At 38.9% G+C, this 16,189-nt stretch overlaps 1 protein-coding gene across 1 annotated transcript in view; it reads left to right on the top strand.

The window, feature by feature from the left end:
- Positions 1–13,522: 13,522 nt before the first annotated feature.
- N4BP2 (NEDD4 binding protein 2) overlaps positions 13,523–16,189 on the top strand; it is a gene marked incomplete at its 3' end in the record, with an annotated part of 41,757 nt that continues 39,090 nt past the window's right edge. Inside the window, exon 1 of the mRNA XM_084233311.1 lies at positions 13,523–13,769. Coding sequence (XP_084089437.1) covers positions 13,544–13,769 — 226 coding nt within the window. The 5' untranslated portion in view covers positions 13,523–13,543. The remainder of the gene's footprint in view (positions 13,770–16,189) is intronic.

The raw sequence follows: 16,189 nt of genomic DNA, 5'->3' as shown, positions 1-16,189 counted from the left end.
GCAGCGGGCGGCAGGAGAGGTCTGCGCGCCATGTGGGACCCTCCTCAGGTGGCCGCGGAGCAGCCGGGGATCGAACCGGTGCCGCAGAGGCCGCGGGCAGCTTTGTAACCCAGCGCTCAGCCGCTGCACCACCGGGGAGGCCCTGTATTTACCTCTTGATCTTTATCTTTTGTCACTCTCTCCTTTTTTCCTGATTGTACTATTCATATTCAGTACTTGCATTTCTCCCTTAAGATGCCAACTGTATTGAATCTAGGTCTGAATACTGAGCTTTCCATGTCTGGAAAGACCTCCTAATTCCCTGCTTCTTTCCCCTTTGGTTTTGTGGACTCATACTTGTCTTTCAGGTTTCAGCTGAGATGGTCCCTCAGTGGGGAAAACCTTCTTATACCTTGATGTTGGGTTACATGCATCTTTTATTTGATTCCTTAGTGCTCTATATACTCTTACCACATTGAAATTGGTTGCTTGTCATCTCACCAAGTATTGGTTAGGCTGTAATGAAAGAAGTAAATTGCCTGTCTTAAAAAAATACTGTGATTTGCATAGTTTATTAAAAAGGGAATTAAGGGTCTCCCTGGTGGCGCAGGCGGTTGAGCACAGCGCTGTGAAGCTGTCTGCAGCCTCTGCAGTGCTGGTTCAATCCCTGCCGGCCGTGGAGAAACCCACATAGCGAGCAGACCTCTCCTGTCTCACCCGCTGCTCCCTTTAGCAGTGTATTTCAGTCAGTCTGCCTGTTCTGCTCCCCACTCTGTCTTTGGTGAATCAACTTCCCGCACATCTGGCCTGTACCCTGGTTCTTGTATAAATAAATAAATCTTTAAAAAAAGGGGGGGGAATTAAGTAGTAATTTTGGGATTTACCTACCAGGGGAGGGAAAGAGACATTATAGCTGATAAAATTTTCTCAATCAGGAAAGGCCTGTAGGTAGGTTCTTTTCCAGATTCAGTGAAATGTATCTTTTGACATTTTTTTTTAAAGGAAAATTTTTTTTTTTTTTTAAGATTTATTTTATTTATACGAGAACCGGGGTACAGACCAGAGTGCAGAAGGGTGAGAGAATTCACCAGAGACAGAGCAGGGAGCAGAACAGGGAGATGGACCGAAAATGCTGCTAAGCGGAGCAGTGGGCGAGACAGGGGAGGTCTGCCATGCCATGTGGGAATCTCCCTGGCTGGTGGGGAATTGAACAGGCACTGCAGAGGCTACAGACAGCTTCACAGTGCTACGCTTAACCTGCTGCGCCACCAGGGAGGCCCTTGACATGTAATTTCTGTCCAGTTTTTCTGTTTATTAGAACGTTTTGGGTTATAATCAATAGAGATAGAGTTTGAAAAAGCTTATGGAAGGAAAAGTTACAATAATTATATAGTAGAAAATGTATGGATAGAGATGATCATGAGAGCTAAGGTGGGAACTTGCCCATCATTACATCCTTCTTGCAGTCTATCCATAATGGGATCTTTTCTCCCTCTGTGGACTAATAGTTCTTTACATGATGGGACCTGGTTGCTGGTATTACAGGCTAATCTATTTAGAATCTCATGTCACAGGCTCTAGATTTTTTTTTTTAAGATTTACATGCATACAAGAACTGGGCTACTGGCCAGAGATGTGGGGGGGTGAGAGGATTCACCAGAGACAGAGTGGGGAACAGAACAGGTGGATAGACTGAAGTACACTGCTGAGGGGAGCAGTGGGCGAGTCAGGAGAGGTCTGCTGTGCCATGTGGGTAGCTCCCTGGCTGGCCGGGGATCGAACTTCGTGCTGCAGTGGCTGTGAATAGCTTCATAGGTTGCGTCTTAAGCCCTTGTGCCACCAGGGAGGCTCTTAGGTTGTTTTGGTTACATGCCTTTCCCTTGATCAGTTCCTGTAGCTGAGGGAATAAATAGGTACTGTGTCTAGTTCAGTTTAGTTCATGTGTGCACACTTAAATGGCCAGGAGTCTTAACACCTACTCTGGGGAAGTAGGGTGGGGAGAGGAGTTCTGAGTATATACAAAGAATAATCAATTATAGTTCTTTAAGCTCCCTTCTGATTATAGATTTATTTTTAGGTACTTTATTTATGGGAAAGAGATGCCCTGTATTATGAACCTGAATATTCCAGGTGCTGAAGTGGTAAGTATAATATTTTAAGTCTAATATTTCTCCCTGACCGGGGATCGAACTCTGGCTGCAGAGGCTGTGGATTGCTTCATAGTGCAGTGCTTAACCTCTTCCGCCACCAGGGAGGCCTATAACAAGTATTTTTGAGCACTTGTTTGTGCTAAATAAAATGTTATTTCTAAGATTCCTATAGACTAGTAGTCTAAACAGATACTTTTGAAGGTGGAAAAATAGAGATGTACCTAGGTACAGAGAGAGTTGTGACTAAATCATACTTTGAAATAGTGGAAAACTTTCCTGAGGGTAAGTTAATTGAATCATGAAGTATGGGTTGGGTGAATAGGATAGAGGAATTTTGGGGTAGAACAGGTGTGAGAAGCAGAGATGTAAAATCGTTGACTTTGTGTGGGAAATAAATAATTAAATATAGTAGGAGTAAAAAGTACCTGAAGGGGGAAATAGAGGGAGAAGGGGCTAGAGATAGGTAAGGGGCCAGCTCATAGAAATCCTTGAATGCTTTGCCAAGAAGTTGGAGCTTGATCTTGAAAGCAAGAGTGTCATCGGAGGCTTTTTAAGCAGAACCTCTTGGGCTTGAAGTATGCACGCAATATCCATGTGAAGTTGTTAATTATTATGGAGTTTGGGAGAGAACTTTTGACTGTAGTCACAATTATAGGTATTAGGGTGGATCTAGAAAAAGTAGGTGAAGCTAAAGATTGGGATGAGAATCTGGGGGAACAATAATTTTGGAAGGATGCGCAGAAGAGAAGGAATTAATGAAGGAGATTGAGAAGGGGCAGACAGAGAAATCAGTAGATATAGGAGGTAGACTGCTGTTGATCAAGAATTCAACAAAAAGTGAGAATTGAAACAATAAACTTTTATTTTAAGAACCTTAGCCTGTATAGGAAATACTAGGAGTTTAGTTAGCATGAGTAAGAATTACCCAGATTATTATCAGTTCTCGGTGTATTGAGAAATCAAATTTCTAAACAGTTTTTTCAGTGTAGGAATTTGACCTTTATAAATCAGAATTTTTATTTTTATTTAATGAAAAGATTTATTTTTTTATTTATGCACACAAGAACTGGGGTGTAAGCCAGAGGTGTGGGAGGTGAGAGGATTCACCAGAGACAGAGTGGTGAGCAAAATAGGCAGATCTACTGAAATACATTGCTAAGGGCATTACGGGAAAGGTCTCCTGTACTGTGTGGGTTAGCTCCCTGGCAGGGGATTGAACTCAGGCCTAGAGGCCATAGCTAGATAGCCCTGAGACTTTAACCCCTGTGCCACCAGGGAGGGCCCTAGAATTAGAATTTTTTTTTTTTAAGTGAGAGAGGTCTCTTTTTTTTTTAAAGATTTATTTATTTATACAAGCACTGGGTACAGTCAGAAGCGTGGGAGGGTGAGAGAATTCACCAGAGCCAGAGGGGAGAGCAGAGCAGGCAGACTGACGAAGTACACTGCTGAGGGGAGCAGCGGGCGGCAGGAGAGGTCTGCGTGCCATGTGGGACCCTCGCCTGGCAGCTGGGGATGGAACCGGCGCTGCAGAGGCTGCGGGCAGCTTCACAACCCAGCGCTCAACCGCTGCGCCATTGGGGAGGCCCCTAGAATTAGAATTTTTAAAGACAGGAAGGAAATATACATGCTTTGAAAACTTGGCACATTTGAATTAGATGTTTCAAATTAAGGATTGTTTTTTGGATTAAAAAGGATTTTTTACTTTGTTGAAGTAAGCAATCCACTTTTCTTGAGGCATAGTATATGTCAAAAACTTTTATTCGGTCTCCCTAGTGGCCTGGGGATTAAGTCTCGGCACTATTACCCCCATGACCCACCTCTGTGGCCTGCATTAGTTCCCCAGCCAGGGTACTAACCCACATATAGCACAACAGACCTCTCCTGTCCCTTAGCCGTGTATTTCAGTAGATCTGCCTGTTCTGCTCCCCACTCTGTCTCTGATTAATCCTCTCATACCGCACCTCCTCCCTCTGGCCTACCTCCCAGTTCTTCTATGCAAAAAAAAAAAAAATCCTAAAAAAAAATTCAAAAAGAAAAACCTCTGATAGCAAAAAACGTAGACATATTGAAAAGTAGAATAGTGTATTGAATTCATGTATACTCACTTCCTCAATTCAATATTTTAGCTTTGCCACATTTGCTTTATCTGTGTGTACTCATACATATGTGAGCTAATCTTTAAAAAAAATGTGAGTAAATTTCCTTAATCATTTAAAACTAAATTAGTGGAAGTGAACTTTTATTTGATTTTTCCTTTTTGAGTACCCTCTAATTGTGTTATAAACATATTTTGGATTTTGATTAATTAAAAAAACTTAAGGATTTATCTTGAAATTTGCTCTTTTAAAAAAAATTATGACATTGGGCCTTCCTGGTGGCACAGCGATTGAGTGCTGGGTTGCGAAGCTGTCCACAGCCTCTGCAGCGCCGGTTCTATCCCCGACCACTGGCGAGGGTCCCACATGGTGCGCAGACCTCTCCTGCTGCCTGCTGCTCCCCTCAGCAGTGTACTTCATTGGTCTGCTTGTTCTGTTCCCCGCTATGGCTCTGGTGAATTCTGTTACCCTCCCATGCTTCTGACAGTACCCAGTGCTTGTATAAATAAATAAATAAATCTTTAAAAAAAAATCATGACTTTATCGTTAGCATATATCTCCCAGAAAAACAATATTCTGTAGAACTCAAAATCATTGTCATTCCTAGCAAAAACTATTAATAATTCTCTAATATGTAATGCTTATATACCATATTTAGATTTTTCCATTTGTTCCAAAAAATGTTTTTTATTACTGTTTTTTGAATACCAAATTCCAATCAAGAGCTATCCATTGCATTTGGTTATTATGTGGAGAGCTTGGTGTTTGCATGTCTCCTTACAGCCTGTGAGTGTTCTGCATTGCTCAGAATGGCTTTTCAGATTCATTGGTTGTTTCAAAGCTCAGATCTCCAGTGAAGAGCTTCCATGGCTGTTTGCCCTCTTTGGGAGACTGAGCTGTCTCAACAGCAGTAGTGGAAGGGGAGACTTAACAATACCTACTTGGCAGCATCCACCAGCAGAAAGCTTTACTTGTTTTTTCCTGTGGCTTACTTTTTGGAATATTATATATATTATAGCTATTTCATGTATTTTCAACTTTGATTTTATTTAGGCTTAGTTTGATATAAATTTCCTTTTATTTTACATAAAATGCATAATTTAAATGTACTTATGTTTTATAGTAAGAAGACATTATGTTGGATAGCAGAAAGAGCTGTAGAGTTTGCAGATATCGAGTGTGGCCTTAATAAGTATGTTGACAACATCAATGTCAGCCAGGTGGTAAGTATTAAAATCATAGAATGTGAGTATTTTATACATAGATTTTCAAGATTTATTTTCAGATTTAAGTGATTAAAAAAATCTCTCGAGAAGGAAATTATAATCACATGTTGTTTTACTAGAATTTCTCAAAGAGTTTGTGGTTACATAAAACATATTGATCCAAGAAACCCGAAGAACTGTACTGTGGTCCTGGCTTTCCCATTTAATGTGATTTTCATTCCTCAGCTTCTAAAATGCCACTTACTACTCCTTCATATTTGACACATTGTAAGCCATCCGCAAATATTATTATTGTACCTGTTTTATGTATTGAACTATGGCTAAGTGCCAGATTGGATTATATGTTAATCCATGTTTTCACGCAAACAGGGCAAATTGAGGAAATAAACACATTTATATGAAAATATGTCAGTAAAATCAACAGTGAGACTGTGAAATAATTAAGGCAAGATTAGTAAAGGCAGTAAGGAGTGAAGGATTATGGAAAGTATTAAAGAGATAGAGAAATACACTTTCCTGCCTTTCTTTGACCGAAAGCTATATACATTGTTCAGCAACTGGCTTTTACCTTTATGAATATATATCAGAGATATTTCTGGTTTCTACGTTTCAGCCTAAATTTTTTAATATCTGCATAGTATTCCGAAGTTTGTTATATTTTATTTCTTCTGACAGATAAATGTATTTTAAGATTATTGGTTATATTAATTTGATTACATTTTCTGTAAATACTCTCTTTTTTGATAACATGTACTTGGTACCTTGACGAGGTTTATTATCTACCCATACTCTTATTACATCATTGTATTGTGTAGTCACTTTGTAAGTAACTTAATCCTCAGTAAAGATTTTTTGTATTGGTTCTTGGTAACATTTGTTTCTGAGGGAGATGTTTTCTTCTTTTTTAAAAAAGATTTATTTTTATTTATTTATGCATACAAGAGCTGGGGTGTAGGCCAGAGATGTGGGGGGCTAAGAGGATGGGTTGGTGATGGGGAAGAGGTGGTGAGAGGATTTACCAGAGACAGAGTGGGGAGCAGAACAGGGGGAGCTGCTGAAATACACTGCTGAGGGCAGCGGCAGGCCAGACAGGAGAGGTCTGCTATGCCATGTGGGTTAGTTCCCTGGCCAGGGATTGAACTTGTGCTGCTGATAGCTTCATAGTGCTGGGACTTAACCCCTTGCGCCACCAGGGAGGACCCTGAGGGAGATGTTTTCTGATTTTGTCTGGAATTATACATGTTTGGGTCCTATAACTTACCTATACTTTCCTTATTAGGCAGATTTTTTTGCTTTTGTTCCTTTTTGATAGTTTTAAAGATTTAAAGTATTATTAATCTATTTGATTGTTACTATCACTTTTCATAGGACTATTCTCCTAGGTAGTTGATACTGAGTATTAGATGGAATATCCTTATTGATATAGAAATTTATTATTTTCTGGGTTTTTTTCCCTATATGTTACATATATAATATATATTTAATATGTAACATGATATGGAAAATTCTTTTAGGGTTGTGTTGATGATGTAAAAGGCTTTTTTTGAGTGGTGTTTATTGGTACATCCATTTTAATGGCAGTATTGACCATTGCCAATCTACTGTTACAGTTTGTTACTGTACTATTTATAGACTTCATGTTAAACCTAATTTTTTAATAAACACTTATTTATTTATGCATACAAGAATTGGGGTGTAGGCCAGAGGTGCTGGGGGGGGTGAATCACCCCCACATACCTCTGGTCTACACCCCAGTTCTTCTACGCATAAATCAATAAATTTAAAAAAAGCAGTGAGATGCCTTTAGTATGGCCATAATAAGACAGTTGGACAGTAACAGGTGTTGAGAAGGATATAGAGAAGCTGGAACTCCCATATGTTGCTGGTAGAAATTGAAAATGGTGCAGCCACTTTGGAAAGCACTGGAAATTCCTCAGGAGGTTAAACATAGTTACTGTATGACCTGATATATTTTGAACTTAGAACTGGTGAGATTTGCTGAGTTATCAGACATGAAGTCTGAAGAAAAGAGGAGGCAAAAATTATTTTTTTTTTTTTGTCTTAACAACTGGAAATTGCCATCAGCTGAAATTAGAAAACTGTAGTTAGGGCAGGTCTGCTGTGTGGATCAGATCACTTTTAGACTTGCCTTTGTTCGGGATGTCTTGTCAGATACACAGAATAGCGATGTTCCTTAGTAGTTTGATGTGTGTGGACCAGGGAAAAGGTACAGGTTGGACATGTCAGTTTGTTAACGTTTTGGTAGTGTTTAAAGCCATGAGACTGAGTGAGATTATTAATACGAAAAGAATACTAATTCATGGAAAAGAAGAGATACTTGGGCTTAGCCCTCGAGCACACCATTGTTTTCTTGCTCACTCAAGAGAAAATCCTAAATGTCATTGTCCTTAGGAGGAAAATGCATGTCATTTGGAGGAGAGCTCAATTGAGTAAATGCTGCTGTTAGGCCTAGGCCATAGATTTAATTTTATATTTTAATTGTTGCTGGTATAGAAAATAATTAACTAGTAACTTTGCTCAATTATGTGGGTGATCCAACTGATAATCTATAGATTCCTTTAGATTTTATTTTTTTCTATTCTAATTTTTTTTCTTTTTTTTCTTTTCTTTTTTTCAAAAATTTATTTATGCATACAAGAGCTGGGGTACAGGCCAGAGACAAGGGGGAGGGGGTGTGTGAGAGGATTCTCCAGAGACAGAGTGGGAATCAGAACAGGCAGACTGACTGAAACACATTGCTGAGGGGAGCAGCGGGCCTAGACAGGAGATATCTGTTTTGCCATGTGGGTTGCTCCCTAGCCTGCCAGGAATTGAATTTGCGCTGCAGAGACTTCGAATTGCTTCAAAGTGCAGTGCTTAACCCCTTGCGCCACCAGGGAGGCCCTCTTTTTAGCTTCTTAATGTGCATATTGAAGCAGTATGACATCAGTTTAATAAACCTCACTTGATCGTGGTGTATAGTTCTTTTTTTATTTTTTTAAATTTTTTTTAAATATTTTTTTTTAAAGGCATGTTTTATTTATTTGTTTGTTCGTTTTGTTTATACATGCATTGGGTACAGTCAGAAGCGCGGGAGGGTGAGAGAGTTCACCAGAGCCAGAGCGGGGAGCAGAGCAGGCAGAAGGACTGAAGTACACTGCTGAGGGGAGCAGCGGGCGGCAGGAGAGGTCTGCGCGCCATGTGGGACCCTCCTCTGGTGGCCAGGGAGCAGCCGGGGATCGAACCGGCGCCACAGAGGTCGCCGGCAGCTTCGCAACCCAGCGCTCAACCGCTGTGCCACCGGGGAGGCCCTATAGTTCTTTTTTAAATGTACTGCTGAATTGTATTTGTTAATATTTTGTTAAGGGTTTTTATGTCTGTATTAATGAATATTATTGATTTTTATTTTTTTTTTAAACTAAATTTGGTACCAGGATAGTACTACCAGCTTCATAAAATAAATTGAAAAGTATTCTCCTATTTTTGGAAGAGAGATTGTTCAGAGTTAGTGTTTAGTTTTCTTTAAAATATTTGGTAGAATTCTCCATTGAAACTATTTAGTTGAAATTTCTTTTTTTAATTTTAAAATTGTGAATTAAATTTTATTAAAAATGACAAGGCTTATCTATTTCCTGTGGGGTGAATTATGGTAGTTTTAGGTTTTTGAGAAATTGGTTCATTTCGTATAAGTGTGTATAGTTATTCATGAAAGTCCCTAATTAGTTTTTTTTTTTTTTTAATAGAGGCATGTTTTTATTTGTTTGTTTGTTTGTTCGTTTTGTTTATACATGCACTGGGTACAGTCAGAAGCGCGGGAGGGTGAGAGAATTCACCAGAGTCAGAGCAGGGAGCAGAGCAGGCAGAAGGACCGGAGTACACTGCTGAGGGGAGCAGCGGGCGGCAGGAGAGGTCTGCGCGCCGTGTGGGACCCTCCTCCGGTGGCCGGGGAGCAGCCAGGGATCGAACCGGTGCCGCAGAGGCCGCGGGCAGCCTTGCAACCCAGCGCTCAACCGCTGCGCCACCGGGGAGGCCCCCTAATTAGTTTTTTGATGTATACAATTAGTAGTAATATGCCATGTTTCATTATAGATATTGGTAATTTGTATATTCTTTTTTTCTTTGTTATCCTTGCTAGAGGTTTGTCAGTTTTACTGCCTTTTTTTTTTTTTTTTTAAGATTTATTTATTTATACAAGCACTGGGTACAGTCAGAAGCGTGGGAGGGTGAGAGAATTCACCAGAGTCAGAGGGGAGAGCAGAACAGGCAGAAGGACCGAAGTACACTGCTGAGGGGAGCAGCGGGCTGCAGGAGAGGTCTGGGCGCCGCCATGTGGGACCCTCTCCGGTGGCTGGGAACCGAACCCGCGCTGCAGAGGCTGCTGGCAGCTTTGCAACCCAGCACTCAACCGCTGCGCCACCGGGGAGGCCCTGCTTTTTTTTTTAAAAGATCCATCTTTGTTTCATTGATTTTTGAAAAATTGTCTTTTCAATTTTATTGATTTCTGTTCTTTATTATTCCCTTCCTTCTGCCAGAGTTGGTTTTATTTTACTCACCATTTTCTAGATTCTTGTGTGGGGGCTTAGATTATTGATGTAAGACTTTTTCTTTTCTTTTTTTTTTTTTTTTAATTTATTTATGCATACGAGAGAGCTGGAGTGTAGGCCAGAGGTGGGGGGAGGCGGGGAGAGGGGTGTGAGAGGCTTCACCAGAGACAGAGTGGAGAGTGGGGACCAGAACAGCCAGATTGATTGAAGTAAACTGCTGAGGGGAGCAGTGGGCGAGGTAGGAGAGGTCTGACACGCCATATGGGTCAACTGGGAGAGTGGGGAGATCGAACTCAGTGCTGTAGTGGCTGCTGAGAACTTCATAGTGCACCAGGGATGCCCTTTTTTTCCTTTTCTAATCTACTCATTTAGTGCTATTGTACATTGGTGCTTTTGTAGTGTCCTACAAATTTTGATATATTTTCAATTTTTAAAAAAATTTCATGTGATTTCCTCTTTGATCCATTAATTATTTAGCATATTGCTTAAGTTTCAGTTATTTGCAGATTTTCCTGTTGTCTTTTTGTCATTTATTTCTGTTTGATTCCATTGTGGCAAGAGAACATTGTGTGATTTCAATTCTTTTAAATTTGTTGCGATTATTTTATAGTCTAGTATGATCATAGATCATCAATGTTAACATAGATCATATGGTATATAGACTGGGCACTTGAAAAGAATATGTATTCTGCTGTTGTGTGGACTTCTGTAAATGTTGATTAGATTTTTTTTTAAAGATTTATTTATTTATTTATAGAAGCACTGGGTACAGTCAGAAGCGCGGGAGGGTGAGAGAATTCACCCGTCAGAGCGGAGAGCAGAGAAGGCAGACTGACAAAGTACACTGCTGAGGGGAGCAGCGGGCGGCAGGAGAGGTCTGCGCGCCATGTGGGACCCTCCTCCGGTGGCCGGGGAGCAGCCAAGGATCAAACTGGCGCCGCAGAGGCTGCGGGCAGCTTCACAACCCAGCGCTCAACCGCTGCGCCACCAGGGAATTCTTAATTGATGCTATTGTTGAGTTTTGTGTTCTTGCTGACTGTATAGTTATGTCAGTTGTTGAGAGAGGAGTACTGAAGTTTCTAACTAAAATTGCAGATTTGTCCTTGTCTCCTTTCAATTCTATTGGCCTTTGCTTCATGTATTTATTTAGTAGTTCCATTATTTGGTGCATACACATTTAGGGTTACTCTGTGTTCTTGGTGGACTCATCTTTTCATTCATTCATTCATTCATTTATTCATTTAAAGGTTTATTTATTTATGCATACAAGGTACCGGGGTACAGGCCAGAGATGCAGGGCAGGGGTGGGGGGTGAAAGGATTCACCAGAGACAGACTGGGGAACAGAACAGGCAGATTGACTGAAATACGCTCCTGAGGGGAGGAGTGGGTGAGACGAGAGGTCTGCTGTGCCATGTGTGCTGCTTCCTGGCTGGCCGGGGATCGAACCCGTGCTGCAGAGGCTCCAAATTGCTTCATAGTATGCTGCTTAACCCCTTGCGCCACCAGAGGCCCACACTCATCTTTTTAAATTCTATAATGCTCTTTTCTGTCTCTGGTTATTTGCTTTGAATTCTACTTTAACTGGTATTGATATATAAATTTTATTTAATTTAAAATTTTGTTTAATTTTATTTAATTTAAATTTAAATAGGCATATGTGTCTGGTGGCTGCCATATTGAGAATGCATTTCTGGAAGATGGAGAGAACTATGACACTATAAGTTTAATTAAAAGGTAAATTTTATAGTATGTTAGACACTGTTAAGGATTGCAATGGGTGGTTAGCAGGAAATGGTGACTGGGAAAGAGGGATAGAGGACTAGGACTTCAAAATGGGTAATCAAGGAAGAAATTGATTGATACTTGAACAAATATTTGAAAGAATAAAAATTTAGCAACACAAGTATCTTGGGAAGAGTATATCAAGGACTAAGCATGGCGGTGGACAATTACAAGAACTTTAGCTTTTATTGTCAGTAACATGGAGGGCCATTTGACTTTTGAGAGCAGGTTCTGGTTCATTGTTATGGTATACAAAGATTATTCTGGTTGGTGGGTTGGAAATAGACTGTTTAGGGACAAAGGTTGGCAGTGGGGAGGCCATTTAGGATACAGGAATATAAACGAAAGATGGTAGTTGACTACCATGTAACCAAATGGCTAGAGTAAATTTTGGGGAAAATATCAGACATTTAGTTTTGGATATGTGTGTTTGAAATGGTTATTAGACACATTTGAGCACAGAAAGAAAATGGGCTCTCTAGTTTACCCAGGCGTTTGAGTCCCTGCCCTTGTGGAGTTTACATTTGCCTACAGTATGAGTAGTAACAATAAGTAAAATAAATACTATGTTAAAAATGGTAAATTTTATGGAAAAAAATTCAAGTAAGGAAAGAGTGAAAAGTGGTAAGTAACATTTGAGTAATGATAGGAAGGTGGTGAAGGAATAAATCCTACAGGTACCTGGGGGAATGGTAGTTCAGCTGAGGGAAACAAGAAGTTAAGGTTCCTAGGTGGGAGCATGGGTGGTATGTTTGAAGAAGAGGAAAGAAGTGAAGTGTGACTGGAGTGACATGAGCAGAAGAAGAAAGGGTTTGGGATGACAGCACTGAGGTAATAAGCATCTGGGTTATAGTCCATTTTAAGGGCTCTGGCTTTTACTCTGAGTGGAATGGGAAGCTAGTGGATAGTTTGGCAGAAGAGAAGGATGAGCCAGCCTATGGTTTCACTGAGTCACTTTGATTGCTGTGCTAAATTGACTAAAAGGGTGAGGGTAGAAGCAGAGAGAGAGACTTTTAGAATAATCCAGAAAAGGGGCTGTGTTAGAGGTGGAGATGGTAAGGAATAATTAATATGTTCTGGACACATTTTGAGGATTACAATTGTCAAAATTTGCTTTCTGATTGGATGTGGGATTGAAAGGAACCAAATAACCAACTTGGTTATATATATATATATATATAACCAAGTTGGTTATTTGGTTCCTAGAGTTATTCTAATATTTTTACTTGAGCAGTTGACATTAATTGAGATGGAAAAGACTGGAAAGAGCAGGTTTGAAGAAAGTGATCAGGAGCTCTGTTTGGACATGTTAAGTTTATGATGCCTGCCTACTCGACACCCAAATGTGGGTGTTTAGTAGGCAGTCTGATTATAAGTAGGTTTTGTTTTTTTTAAAAATGAAATAATGGTATTAAAACAGTGTGCTCACTGTTCTGAAAAGTATATTGCATTTGTTAATATCTTATTTTTTAACATGTTCAATCCTGGCAAAACTTGCATACTTTAGAGAAATGAAATCTTTGATTATTTTTTGGTTTTGCTGACAGAGTTGATGGTACTTTCTTAGCGTTAAATAAAGATTTCATTCCGATTTTAGAAATAGAAATGTAACTATGTAGTCTCAGTGTTTCTACTTGCTTTCTATTTTAGGTCCTATTACTGCTGGATTGTGCAAGATATTTAACCCTGTTTTCTTTGAGGTATGACTTAAATATCAAACATCCTAAATACAAACAGGGAAACATTTTAGTTTTGAAAGTCAGAATGCCAAGGAAAAGGAAAAATCTTGGGGGAAATCCTTTTCGGAAGACTTCAAACTCTAAGGAAGTTGTATCCAGTGTTGCTAGTCATGAGGAGGCAACCACTACTCTCCCTTCCATGTGTGAGACAAAAATTAATCAGGAGGAACTCTTCACCAGTATGTCAGAGATGTTTTCTGATCTGGATCCTGATGTAGTGTATTTGATGCTTTCTGAATGTGATTTCAAAGGTGAGAAAAAGTTTAGTTTGAACTCTTTATATTTTATAAGAAGACTTACTATACTAAGCCGTGTCCAGTAGTAATACAGAAAAATGACTCATTTCTGTTTTATTGGGCATCTGCTGTGGTCAAGGAATGAGAATTTGGTGTTATGAGAGATATGAAAAAATACAGTTTCTTCCTTTAGGAAGTCTATAGTTCTAGATGTAAGGTGTATGTATAGATATCATGTTCTGTTTTGTTTCTTTTTCTTCCCTCTAGAAACAGGTTGGCACTATTGGCATTTGGACCGGATGATTCTTTGTTGTGAGTGGCTCAATGCCATGGTAGGATTTTTAGTAGCATCTCTGGCCTGTACCCATTAGATGATAATGGCACTCCCTGTCCCTGTTGTGACAATTAAAAGTGCTTCCACATATTGTCATATGTTCCCTGGGAGACAAAAATCTTCCTCAGTTGAAAACCACTGTCTTAATAATGTAAGCTCCATAAAGACAGAGATTTTTAAAATTTGGTTTATTTTACACGGTATTCCCAACTCTTGAAATAGCAAATGACTCATATTAGGGACTCAGTAAATATTTATTGAGTGAAAAGGTAATTATAATTGTGGGAATAAGAACTGATTAAGAGTTGAGGGTAGTGGAACAATGTCATTTCAGAATATTACCTTTGAGGTCAAGAAACTGGGCTGGATTTCTAATTCTGCTACCTGACCTCTCTGGGTCTCTCGTGTTAAGTATGTACTTAATAGTACATTTTAAGTAAGGATTGAATTTGCTTTTTGTTTTTTATTTTGTGAAGTCTTTATTAAGTTACTTATAACTTATACTACATAGTTTACAAGTATGATTGCAGACAGTGGGGAACTATCAAAGTTGACTGGATAAGTATAATAAATGTTGGTGCTTGGTATTACTCTTATTGCAGATTTGGGAAGTTTTGTTAATGGGTGATGAACTTCCATTTTTATTCATTTCATGAACTATGACATGAGCATATCTTATCTATCCTGTTAGGTTATGTATGTAGAAAACCATTTTTTATCAGTCCACATCGTACTGAGAAATGATAGTGTATAAAATTTTATAAGTGTGATTTCAGTATTTACTAATTTTGATGTCTTTAAAATTTATTTGTTTCAATGTATTCTAATATAGCAATGAGAATTTATAAGAGAAATACTATCCTTACAAAAAACATATTGCTCTTTTATAAGCTCTTCTTTATGCCTTATTCATGATACTAATATTTTGGGTAGTTTGAATAATAGCTTTGATGAAATGTGTTCTGTATTTGAAACTTGAACATTCTTTCAGTGTTGCCATAATCCTTATTTTTAATAGTTTTCTGATATTCCACTGAGTTGTATTGTAATTTGTTTAGTTATATCTCAGTTTTTCATGAATAACTAGTTTTGCCAAGAATGTTTTGGTACAAACAGCCGTTTCTTTTGATGTTTTTCTCTTGGTCTCAAAGTTTAACTTTTGTGTCACAGGATAAGAGCAGTTTGTGGCTCTTTGGAAACATACTGCTAAATTGTCTCCTGAAGCAGTGTGCTGATTTATATACTGTATAAGTGTGGTATTTTCACTGCAGTTTTCTCACTATTATATAGTATTTTTAAGGGGAATAGAATCGCACCTTAATTTGTGTTTTTCTTTTTAATAAAGAGGAATGTTCAGCTTTTTTGGTACATGATCATTCATTTTTATTTATTTATTTATATTATTAAAAAATTTTTTTTGCATCATTGTTCATTTTTAAACAATATTTGCTTCCCCCCACCCCCTCAGGTGTAGTCCCCATAGAGTTTCCTTCCCCAAGGCACCCGTGCACCATCACCTCAGTCCCGTGCTCCTCCCCCCCCATCCCTCTCCCTCATCCTCCCCTGCCATGATCATTAATTCTTATATTCTTGTTTGAATTGTTTGTTTATATGCTTTTTGTTGCTTTATACTATTGTTTTAATTTTTTTGAACACTCTAAGGACTCTTCTTTCATGGACTACAGTTACATCTTGATCTTTTGCTTTGACTCACTACTGTTTTTTATTATATACACTTAAAATTTTCTGGTTGATATTTTCTTTTACAGATTTTCTGTCCATGTAGTTTTTTCATAGAAATAGCTCATATTTTCTTTTCTATTCCTTTCCTTTTTCCTTTTTCTAGCCTTTGTAGTATTGCTATAATCTCCTAACTGGTCTCTCTATCAGGTTTACTCCCTCCAATCCCTCTTTGTTTTTCTTCTTAAGGGAACATTAATTGGGTGCTTACTAGGTGCCAGTCCTTGTGCACAGCACTTTTTTCATGGATAATCTCATTTAATCCTCACAACAACCCTATGAGGTAGGTACTTTTATTAACCCCATATTGTAACTGAGAAAATCAAGATGTAGGAAAGTTAAGTAACTTGTTCAGAGTGTC

This window comes from Talpa europaea (genome assembly GCF_964194135.1).
Source record: "Talpa europaea genome assembly, chromosome: 5".
Classification (NCBI taxonomy): Eukaryota; Metazoa; Chordata; class Mammalia; order Eulipotyphla; family Talpidae; genus Talpa; species Talpa europaea.
The sequence above is the reverse complement of the archived record's forward strand: the minus strand, read 5'-3'. Positions and strand labels throughout refer to the sequence as shown.